Source organism: Lineus longissimus, chromosome 12, assembly GCF_910592395.1.
Source record: "Lineus longissimus chromosome 12, tnLinLong1.2, whole genome shotgun sequence".
NCBI classification, from domain to species: Eukaryota; Metazoa; Nemertea; class Pilidiophora; order Heteronemertea; family Lineidae; genus Lineus; species Lineus longissimus.
This window is the reverse complement of record NC_088319.1, coordinates 14336916-14349250: the sequence shown is the minus strand read 5'-3', so window position 1 is coordinate 14349250 and position 12335 is coordinate 14336916. Positions and strand designations below refer to the sequence as shown.

Sequence of the window (12335 nt, the reverse complement as noted above, 5' to 3'; positions counted from 1 at the left end):
GCATGACTGCCCTTTGTTGTGGTTGAAGAATGTCATTTAATAGTGGTTCAATTCAAACCTAAAGAGACACCATTGAGGATAAAGATAAAGATACACGATATCGCCAATAGGGAACCAGTCTCTCAGTACGTCAAAACTAATCACGCTTGTTCGAGGAATATATTTAGTGGTGATCAGACAAGACCCAGCCCCTTATACTGCACATAGTCAACTAAAAGATGGCTCCTGCCTATACCCCCCCATTAAGACCAGCGCATCACTGAAGTAATAAGGAAGGTGCTTATCACCAAATTCGGTATTTTGCTTTTGGAGAGCTGCGTGGTAAACAGCTAAAAGGAATAGCCGACAATAAGTTCAGCAAAAACTGAATCCACTGGAACTTAAAAAGAAAGCACTGAATGACCTCCAAATATGTAAGCTTGGCACTGTCCTTTTCCTAAAAATATCTGGCTAACCCTTAGTATGCCAATGTTCCGATTGTTGGTACAAACCCTGCCCTGCTCGCCCTGGCCCTACCAGCGCCGAGAAGCCCCCTCCTCCAGATCATGTACTCCGCCATCGCCATCGCACAGTGGAACCGGTAGTAAATCACAAAGGGAAAAAGCAAGCTAACAAGCATTTTCCAGTTCTCGTCTCCGTAATAAAAACTCTGTGCCCAGTTGAGTTTCGGCTGGTGCATCTCAACGACCGAACCGACCACCCATTTGCACAAATTTGCCGCCATCAAAAACGATGTGCATTGCATCATGGTTGACGTGGTAATGACGTCATCAAAGTATGACCTTTTCATCATCCGATGGTTGTTGATAACAATGTCGGTCTGCAAGGCCACCTGTAGACACTCTGTAGCAATGGTAATGATATCCAGTACGTTCTGCTCGAAGAGGCGCATGGCAGCAACATCGTTTGGCATTTGGTGGTCGTGGTTGAATTCGGTCATGTTTGGAGGATGAAGAGCCACAAACAACGCCGCGCCCGCAAATAGGAAATCAAAGATGAAAAACACTAACGCCGACAAAATTAGGGCAATAGAACCGACGGATAGTGTCTCATGGAGCTTCGGTCCCAGATCCAGTTTTCTGCTTGTTCCGATCGCCAGCAAAAGAGCTGCTGCTATCATTATCACGTTCAGAATCATCCCTAGCACGTGCAGTGTGGTGAATATTTCTATGCGAAAACCATTAGTAGATCGCAAGAGAAGAACTGGGACCGCGTAGACAATAAGGAGGGCAAAGCCTATGAAGGCGAAGAAACCACAACCGTTGCCCGGCCCGTAGATATAACGAGGTCTTGGATTGAGACATTCTGAACACCTCTCGCACTCCTTGAATATGGCAACCACGCCTCCCCGCCGGATGGGATCACCGTCATTTTCAACCCCATTTTCTACTGTCCCATATCTGCTGGCAGCAGGCAGACTCGAATCCATGTCGTCTGCATCAGCATCCTCGTCCCTGGACTCGACTTGAATGCTGTTGAAAGTCTCAGTTAACGAAGTCTCCATTTCAGCTGGTTGCCTGTCGTTTTCCCGCTTTGGAAGCAAAGCGTCTGTTTCCTGTTCAGGGCCATCGTATCCAATATCAGCTGATGTAAGAGAAACAGGCACTCTTTCCGCTTGTCTGCCACCTCGCGGCCGGACCCAAGTCTTGCCCACAAAGTCTGGTTTGCACACCTTGGATTTTCTGGCGTTCAGGAAGTGCTTCCAGAGAATCAGATTCAGTGTCATGGCAAGGATGCAGTATTCCGAATGAAATGGGTAGAGATAGGGTAACAAGTGTTTACGAAGTTTGAACAGTTTTGTCCCATGGTTGATGCACTTTAACGCCCCAGTAGAGTTTACCTTGGACACGGAGTCCCTGCATGAGATGGGACCATTGTCATCGGTTATCACCACGTGAAGACTCGTGTAAAGGATAACTGTGACATTGACAATGGTGTTGAAGATGAAGACATGTTTGCTGGTGTTTGAATGACCTAGTTTTGCAAACGTGTAACTTTCAGAGAACAGAAACCACATCTGTAGTCCTATGAATAGGACCATTAGGGTCAGGTAAAACGTGTTAGTAAGGTGCGACCTCCAATGACAGTCTACTTCCATGAAAACACCTATGCAATCAATCTCCGCAAGGAAGCACACAGTGTCAAAGAAAACGGCACCCAGTGCAAACACAATCGTTCCTCCATTCGCCACGTGCGAAATAACCACTTCTTTAGGCTTCTGCGCATGCGTCGAAACCAATCTCGCACCGACGAACTTCTGCCTTGGGACTAGGTACCGAAGCATGGCCAAGTTGCTTGTCACCATCAGCAATGACATGTATATATGGATGACGGAAAAACCTTTTTGCGATCGTAGATAGTAGGTGCTCACTAACGCGGCGGAAAAAGCGAGGAATATTGAACCGATGATGTAGGTCTGATTTCTGGTCGCCATCTTGGATTCTTCTCAGCCTTCTGTCTGAAATAACGAGAGCAAGGAGGCGTCAAAGGATGTTTGGATCATTGCTTATTCATGTCAACAAGAATACCAACAAGAGTTTCGTTGTGGGCATCCTTTAGTTTTGTTTAAAGAAAACTACATACCGAAATATACAACCAGTCTGCGGAGCGCGGGCACTAGGCTGTCTCAAAAACATCTAGGAGCTGATTCCATCTTGCTATATAAATGGGCCTGCTTCAACAACAAAACAGGCCTTTTCGCTAACAAAGGCCTGCGTGATCACATTACGCATGCAAGCTTTCGAAACGGAAAACCCAATGCAAATCTCAAACTAGGTTCATGTCCACTATAAATGACCCCCATTGCGAATAAGGCCGAGGATTCAGTTCAAGAATAATGTTCTTTCCGGAAAATCCAACCGATTTTCCTTTGGAAGTTGGGCCTGCTAGCTGAGAGTAATAGACACGAGACAAAACGTATGGGGAGTTTTCCCGCTATGGTCGCGGCCGGAAAATTCTAGCTTTAGCGAATATTTCATGACATCATTTTGTCCCTTACCACGCAGTTAAAAGAACTCAGACCTAGCCCAATACTTTAAACAAAGCTCGCTCGCACCGAAGGCTTTAATTGCCATTGTTCTATTGTCTTATCAAAGGGTTATCAGGTCAAATCTTCATAACATCGACCCCCACAAAACAGTTTTGATGGAGGTCCATTGGCCTGAACCGAGAAGGGGAAATAAACCTAATTTTGGTGAATAAAACTTACCCGCTGGAGCGGTTGGCATCTATTGCGTAGCCAAACATAAACAATACTTGATACTCGTCTGCTGTCGAATTTAGGTTGGATAAACTCAAATAACCTTCTGGGGAAAGATTGGTTGTCGGAGTAGCGCATGAAGCAGTTTAGTTCATGGTCGGTGGGGAGTTAGGGTGGTAAATTTCGGCTGTTAATCACTTTGGACACAAAATGGAGTTACGCAATGTTTCCAGGAATATCTTGCAACATCAACGTAGGTTTTTCTCAAAGTTCGTTTCTCTCCCCCCCCCCCCGTCCTGTTCCTATTGTCGCCGTTATCAGAAAGAAAGTATAAAATAACACCAATTTTTTTGTAGATCGACATAGAATTTTGTTAAGACTAGCTTTCGACACTATACCACTACACTAACGTGTCTTCTTCAAGGTTCACATTTTTATATTCACGCTGAGTTGAGTCAAGCTATATGTAGGGTGGGTCACGTTTAATCATTGGGTTCTTCCTACCGGTATCAAAGATTGTGGGACTGCCCTTCAGTACGTGCTCATTACTTAGGATTTTTTGCAAAGATATATATTTGAACTACATGTATAAATTACATTCGCAGGCACAGCGACATCGCCCCGTTGACGCTAACGAGGCTAAGATTGACACTATTTTTCTTTCATATGTATATATATTGTGAAAATAAATTGCTCTCGTTTTCTTAGAGTCCGTGTTTGCAGAACGATCTCTTACCCACTAACGCTGTAGCCACATCGGAACTTTCTTCTTATATCATGCCGTTATCGTTATTGTTTTTAGCGTTATTGTGACGATCTACTCAATTATTTCAGTCAATGAAAAGCAATAACCACAAGAGGTTAATGCAAAAGTTTCAGTGGTTATAACGCTGAATTGCAGATGTATGCAGTCTATACGTGCATAAAGGTCTACGTACATTACATGGACCGCAGAACATGCAGCCTCATACATGTATTGAAGGTTTTGGACGGTTAGACAGCAGTACATAGTTTTCATAAGCATCAATAAATACTTCCTCATATCGGGTGTCCAAATTGGATCTGTTAGTGATATTGATTTGACCCTGTAACAACGTTTCATTTTCGATAGACCAACGTTGGTGTAATCAGTTACCCCGTAAGAGTGAATCTGGTGTTATACTCTGGCATTACCAGTGGTTTTCAATATACTCTGCCTGTTGATATGTTTTTATTTTTTGTTTGTGACGAAGGAGTATAAAAAAGCCTGATCTCAGGATGATAAAGCATGGGCTGTATTGGCCCAAACGCATCTCCTGCAACTTGTCTTGGGGTTGTACTAGACATTAAATGGACAACTTGAGCATGGAATAAGGTGGACAGGTGACCAGGTTGATAATACCCCTGTTTGCCATAATGCACCGCCACAGATAGCTTCCCAATGAAGCTAGTCTTATAAAAGCTTTTCGCTAGTGTTGCAAGGCGCTGTTTTGGATGACTTGCGGATTTCAGGTGATTGTATTCCGTGTGATTGGGTGATGTATAAAGACTAGCAAATGCTTTTATCTAAAACTCCATGTACATTTACACTAGGCCTTTCTGTACAAAATTGAAGTAAAAGCATTTGCTAGTCTTTATTCATATCACCCATTGCAATCTGTTGAAGTGCACTGTCAGCTGTAAAGTGGTTTTTCTGTTTGTAGAAGTTGCGGTCCTGGTCATTTTGGTATGGAAAAACAACACAGCTCGTGCCGCCTTGTCCCTTTGAGTAATATCAGTCAAATCAACGTGCGTCCCTTTCTGCTTTTGCAGCCAGTCCATTCCTCAAAAGAAGCAAGACGGTACAAAGACCCATGGCATCTCTAATACAATACAAGTAAGACATTGATTTCTTTCAAAAAGTTCTTTCACAAGTGCGAGAGTTTTTATTTTCAACTTTTACTATTTCAAGCATGAAATTGGCTCTCCATCAATCACTGAATTCGCATGGTTTCATCCAAATTATTGACAGGGAAGCGCACAGACTGTTCTACTGGTCATGACAAGAGTGATAGCAGAGCAGAGACAATTTCGATGGAAAGCTTGCTGCACGGAGTGACCAGTGGAACCAGTGGCGAACACAGAGGAAGAGCGTTTGAAACTGTCTCCCTTGCAGTTTCTCATTGCCGAACGTTAGAAACTATCACCATAAGCAATATCAAGTTTTCGATGGCAGCGCTTAGTGAATTCTTTCTGTGTACTCTAAAAACACAAACAAGATCTCTACAGACATTTACCTCCCCATATCAAATAATGGTTCGATATGAATTTAAACTATTTTTGTAAATCGCTGATGAATGATCGATATATTTATTGCGAGCTCGTGTCGATACAGTAAAAATAAAAACGTGGAAAAGAGCATCCTTCATTAGAAGATTGATTGCATCCAAGGAGAATGGGTAACAAGCAACCTTCCCTCCCCAGATCCCCTGCAGTGTAAAACTGACACACCAGTTGGCAGCACAGACGTTTGGCCAACTTATCAACAGAAGGGCTAGCCCAGGAGTCGAACCCGGGACCTCTCGTAGCCTAAGCGATGATCGCACCACTAGTCCAACGATTCGTTCTATCAGTAACCTTTGTTGCTGGTGCATTAATACAACAGGTGCCAGCAAAGATGATTGACCTGATGCGCTGGCAAGCCCTGATTGATCGAGTGAATATCATTTTTTCTGAAAGTGTGAATATTGTTTAGGCAAACACTCTCATGAATATTTGATCTCCTGTATACGACAAACGTGGTCGTCTGGAGTGAATGAACTTTCTTATGCTTTACTCTATACGTTCAGATAACGTCATGGGGATAAAACCACAGGAGTAATGCTGTGAATCGTCCCCCGCCCTAAAAACGGGCGTGATTTTTTTATTTCAGGCAATGCCTACTTCCAATGTCTTAGCTCAGATGGCAGCACTTGATAGTGATGTGACAAGTGTCATACGGAGTTTTATATCGTGGCCCCATGTTGTATTAAATGACTTTGCCAGTGAGACAGTACCGGCCTGGCCCCTTAGCGTAGCGAATCGAAGCCTATTTTAATGGACAAATGAGACAGCTGCACTCTGAATTCTGTCCTCACTCAAGGCAAACCAGGTGGTGGTAGTGATGACCGTCATGACAAGATGAAATAAGGCAAGGACGCAAGAAAAATAGCCCATTAAAATAGGTTCGATCCTATGTGAAGAAACACATCTCTTGTTGGTTTGACCTAGTTACACTAAGCATCCTCTAAACATACATCGGGATGGATCAATACTAAACGAGAGGGCAGCGCTACTGTGCGTCTGTTTCTTCTTCTAGTGGTTGTAACCTTGTTGTATTCTTTAGAACGGTAAGCCATTCTACGGATAAGGTTCATCAAGACAGGCAGATTTGGCGGGATTTTGGAATTCTGGATGCCTATCAGTGTCACGTCATAATAGTCACTTCTTATTTCTCTCCATTTGTGTCAGTCACAGCCATTTACGTTATACTCTGTATGATATATTATCAACCGTTTACTTTGTTCGCAATGCCAGTGATAAGAGTGATGTTAGGGTAAATAGTGTCAATTGGACCTCATTTTGATTTTGGTTACAATGCAACTTACAGTAACCAGACTGCAACCACGGCAACCATTTGCAAGTTTAGGCGGGGGGGGGGACTTGTGATCTGGTTCATTTTTGGTCATTTTACTTTCAGGCCTACCAGTAAATATGCTAGGCCTAAGCTATTTCAGTATTTTAGGCTGAATTAGTCAGAACCTTCGGCCTTGCTGCTGCCTCAAAGCTACAAATGTTAACCCTGTCACATTTTTGTGAAGAGTGGCCCCTACCCCCCTGCCCCCTCCCTGCCCCTGCCCCTGCCCCTGCCCCTGCCCCTGCCCCTGCCCCTCCCCCTGCCACTGCCCCTGCCCCTGCCCCCCCCCCCCCCCCCCCCCCGCTGCCATGAGGCCACAATATTGTATGCAGGGAGTGTGGGGTAGAGATATGACAGGAAGGGTGTAACAGTTTAGACACTTGGAGTTCAAACCTCTAGTTGCCTGTAACCATGGAGATGCTTCCATGGAAGACCCTTGGGAGTCCCAATAAACTATGATATGTTTCCGCCAGTGTATATGATAACAGCTGGAGGTGAACTGCATTTCAAATGCATCCCAGGAATAGGGAAAGGGATACCTGTCCCTTTAAAAAAGGCCCTATACCCCAATTACTGGCGAATCTCAACACACTTTTCCACCCATGCAAGATTTCCTCAAATCTCCATAATCTTGGCCATTTTTTGGTCCATTCCCGCATCCAGGCCATTCCCCTTCTATCTACTATCACCATGGGCCATTCACATACTCCTCCCCTTGCATCTGACATGTTCTATATACAGTTTCAAAGATGATGTAAACATATTTATGTCAGCTGCCCCTTTAAATATGCTGATGGGATTTTGGCACTTTGCCCCTGAAAATGTTTATTGAAAATGTGAACTTCATACATCACCTCGATTTTTTAGACTTTAGCTGCGCTTACACCACGAAATATTGGTGGACCAATTGCACTTACACCACCACATTGCCGCGACAAATTGGTTCGGCAATCCATTGCCGATACAAATTGCCGAGCGAATTTGTCCCACCAAGCTTGATGGTCCAAATTCGCCCGGCTTGTTAAAAGCTCGGCTTTGTCGTGGTGTACGCGCAAATGGATCGGCAATTAGCTAGTTAGATGGTTCGGCTCCAGGCGGCGCTTTCGAAATGGCGCTGTCTGCGCATGCAATTTATTGTTTGCGCGCCATCTGTAGCCGGATTTTATAACTAGCTGCAGCGCTGGTGTAAGCGCTTGGTGGATTTTCGATGGTGCGGCATTGGTTCCCGAACCAAGATTGGTGGTCCATTTTCAGGTGGTGTAAGTGCGGCTTATGTGTATGGTCCATCTAATAACTAATTGACTCATTGAGGCTTGCCAGTCTTACTAACCCTGAATGATTTCAATTCACATATGAATCAATGAGGCGGGTAAACAAGCCTATAGTTAGCATTTCATCTCAATCTTTGGTTAATGGACCAAGAAATTGACATGTGCTTGTTCATCTGGCCTAGGTTCATATTCGTGATTAGCTTGAGTATTGTCTATTTCAGGATTTTGGTGTAGAAGTGGAAAATGTCCCTCTGGAAAAAAAGTACAGCCTTATTGTATTCTGATGGATTATTGTATAGAGATTAAAATGCATAAAAGAATCATTTGTTCCCCAGACTTTCTATCCTAGGATATTTCTAACTTCTATGCTGGGATGGACCAAATGGTCGGAACCCTTATTTAAGTGGGATTCGAAAATGCAAGAAAATTGCTTTGGAATTTGCCAAAATTGCCTGTTTTGGGAATCAGGATGGGGCCTTTTTGATTTACTGGACACAAGGACAGGACTGGTCGGTATTGCAGTGATATTTATTCTGCCTGCAGACAAGTTATCTCTTTATCACACTTCTGTGCCATAAAAATTGCTTGGCTGTAACATGTTAAATAGGTAATATGGTAGAAATCTGGGGTGAAGTATTTATAGGCACTAGGTGTTGAGCAGCATAATCTTTCTGTTTACTTTCAACCAAAGTGTAACATGCTCATCTGAAAGTGGTTGGGGTCAGCATGCTATATTCACAGGTAGTCAAAGGCCAAGGCAAAATATTTTTGAATGAGATAAAATTTAGGTTCAGTTCCTGATGCTATTACTAGTTTGACCCCACACACAACTAGACATTGCGTGTGAGAAATATATGGGGTGGAGATTGTGAAAGAAAGGAGGGGGTAAATTAGAAAGGAGGGGGTGCCTCATGTGCTACCGCCTAAGCCGCCTCTGAGATGCAGGTTTTCTGTCAGCCAGACTTTTGCCAACTAGTTACCACAAATGGACTGTAGGCCTAGCTATTTCACCATTTCTTGTGGGCATTGGTCTAATAATAGCATCAAAATTTGCGTTGATGGCATTGAAGTTAAACAGATGGTGGATACTCTTGCTACCTTGATGGAGTTTGTGGCAGGTATGAGAGGTATTCCTTTTTTCATCATACTGCTGTTTTCATGCTAGCAGCTTTAACTCAAGCTATGGGTTTATTCCTTGTCGGCTATGTTTTGTATGTTTTGGGCTCTGGGGTGCAGGCATGGGGTGCAGGCATGGGGTGCAGACATGGGGTGCAGGCATGGGGTGCAGGCATGGGGTGCAGACTACTGGTCTGATTACTTAGTAGTTTGGTTTTTATTTACTGGAGCTTCGTTACCAGAGGGGATGTGTAGGGTTGAGCATTGTCAGCATAGAAACTTTGAAAATCCCTCAGTGAGTCCTAATGGTCATTTGAGGTTTCTGGATAGGCTTTCTTTTCTGGAAAATTTCACAAATCAGAAATATAAAAAGGCACAAAATTTGGTGGTTTACTGTAGAAATTTGAATTACCAAACACCCACTGGGCAAAATTTTGTTCTGCTGCAAGAGAAAACCTTAATGGGATCAGGCCTAATTGGATCTCTGGGGAGTAGACATTTGAAGGTCTCTGGGTTCAGCACCACTGTCAATTGTTCTGTTCTTTTAAATAAAACCTGTATTCCAGAACATGTTCAAAAAATATTGCTGATAACCCAGAGCAAAATCAATTCTTGTAGGCCTGGTTATTACAAAGTCTATGCTGTGATTCATCGCACAGGTGGCATCTGGAAAGCCAAAAGTGCTAAATAAATATTGGCTCAACCTTAAAGGAAGAGTGGGACAAATTGTGTTGATTACTGGAAAATAACCGGGATTACATTCAGCAGACAACCAGTGATAATTTATACCACTCTTTCTTTAAGAAATACAAATTGTAAGTCTATTGGCTTTATCAACAGACCTCTGGATGTAGCGGGGGTTAAGTGATGCTGACACGTTGCAAAAGAAAGTCACGCAATATTCCCCGCCATCGACTATTGGAAAAGAGATACGATTGGATAATGTACTGTTAGCTGACTGTACATAGATTATGCACGTGGGTCTACCCTGCCGTAGCTATTAATACAAGCGTGGAGGAACGAACTTGCAATTGATCGTCAGAATCACAGGATGTCAAGACTGCAGAGTGGAACATACTGTGGTATGACTGGAAGGTATCGCTTTTGAACATGAGCTCGTCTTATGCTGAGACTTTATGCGGCATCGATAACGGCGGAAATTGATTATCAGGAAAAGTCTTCCATTACATCGGCTACTGGTATAGTCGTGCTGAAGCTTTGTCGCCAACTGATATCCAATATTTTTATGTACACTGCATCGCAGAATAGCCTGCAGTTTCATTTGCAGAGAGTTCGTGTATCACCAATAGAGACAGATGCATATTGGATTATGAGGAATTCGCCTTCGGCGCTCAGTGTTGCTTTCGTTGAATTGAACTGCTTCTATTTCGAAAAAATGAAGGATATCTGACAATTCTTCAAATGTGGATAAATGACTTGAGATTTGGAGTTTGTGTCTCATGTTCTAGAAAAAGGCTTGAAGATACATTTTCATATTTATCTGTTCTGCGTAAACCGTCAAGCTGTCGCAGGTGACTTTTGATTGCGATTTGCCCGCGCCGAATTCTCCAATGAGTTCACAAATGGACGCGGACGAGGGGTGTAACCCGAAACCCTCAACAGAGGTTACGGGTACCCCCTTAAAGTTGAAACCAAGGGTGCTGTATAAGGATATACCACCAGGCCAGGGACCATTGCTCAACAAGAAACATTACAGGTAATTATCTTTATCGCATCTTTTCTGTATATATTTTGGTCATCACCCGGTAACTATAAGGTCAGGCTTTTAAAGGGAGACTTTATGCAAGTATCAATTCGTTTCTTGTACCCCCCCTCCTCAAGGGTAGTTAAGCTATCACCACTAATCTTTGCCGATGCTTGAGTAGTATTTATTTTTCCTTTAGTGAAAATTTGGCGAAGCTGGAAAGAATAAGGATGCTAATGTGTCGATGTCTTGTCGAACATACAGCCTTACCCAGTAAAATTAGTTTGGTTACTTTATATGACGGTGATAACTGATATATTGTTGATGGTGATGTCTTGACGAAAGAAAAAGTAGCATTGGTGAAAAAAGGGTGATGCTTGAGCCTTAAGATGTCGTTATAGGGTGATAAGGTGTCGTACCCTTGAGGAGGGGGGGTACAAGACACGAATTGATACTTGCATTAGGCAGGAGCAAAGCTAGGTCAGATTTAAGTAGGCAAAGTCACTGGTAGGGGCCGCTCCAGTCTCACACTACATCGAAACTATTCACGCTTGTGTAAGGGGGTTTAATTATTACCTAGTCAAACACAACCCAGGTCTCTAATGGTCCATGATAGTCACCTGAAGACTACCAATTTGACTCCCTAGTTGCTGCCTATAGTTTCCCTTTAAATGATATGTCGCCACATATCTAGCTATTTTTCTCAAAACTCCTTGCCGCTGACAACAAGTATAGGTGCCACGACTGATATTGCTAAACCCAGACGTACTAAGCCACAGGCTGCTAAAAGCAATTCCGATAGAAATCGAATATGTATGAATAGCAATCTCCCACAAATTCATCAATAAATCCATAAGCCTATTCAGTATTGTATTGGTAAGTGATCAGAGAATGACGTGATGGTGTGATGACGGCAGGAAAAGGTGCTGCACCCGTTCAGCTGTCAATGCTGGCAAGATCTGGCACTTAACCAATCGCGGATTTGAATGTAACATCTTGATGGCAATCTCCTACAAATACATCCATCAATAAAATCCATACTTTATAGATTGGGGAATCATGACATGGCCTGATGGGAAATCATCCAAAGATCATGTTGATCTCGTGTACGCATGCGTGTGCGTGCGCAACTCGAAATATATGGATTTAAAGAGTTTGACCAGAGGCACCACCATTTTGGTTCGAACTTGATATCCTAAAGCAATTAGAACTCCTTCAAAATAAAGTGGACCTTGAAATTGTCATTCACTTCAACGAGAAGAAGAAGAAGACTGCCAAGAAACAGTCTGAATATTATTACTTTTGCTAGATTTTTCAACCTGACAGAACAAGAAATTCTCAGTTTGACTCACCAGCTACACACTTTCGTGATTTGCTCATAACGGATGAATGATGATGAATATACATCGT

General features: G+C 43.1%; 1 protein-coding gene across 5 annotated transcripts in view; it reads left to right on the top strand.

The window, feature by feature from the left end:
• The first annotated feature begins 6478 nt into the window (after positions 1-6478).
• Positions 6479-12335, top strand: part of LOC135497377 (voltage-gated potassium channel subunit beta-2-like) — a 38712-nt gene continuing 32855 nt past the window's right edge. For all 5 annotated transcript variants that reach the window (XM_064787228.1, XM_064787227.1, XM_064787225.1 and 2 more), the window contains exons 1-2: positions 6479-6546; positions 10061-10937. In XM_064787228.1, the coding sequence (XP_064643298.1) occupies positions 10792-10937 (146 nt within the window). In that variant the 5' untranslated portion in view covers positions 6479-6546; positions 10061-10791. The remainder of the gene's footprint in view (positions 6547-10060; positions 10938-12335) is intronic.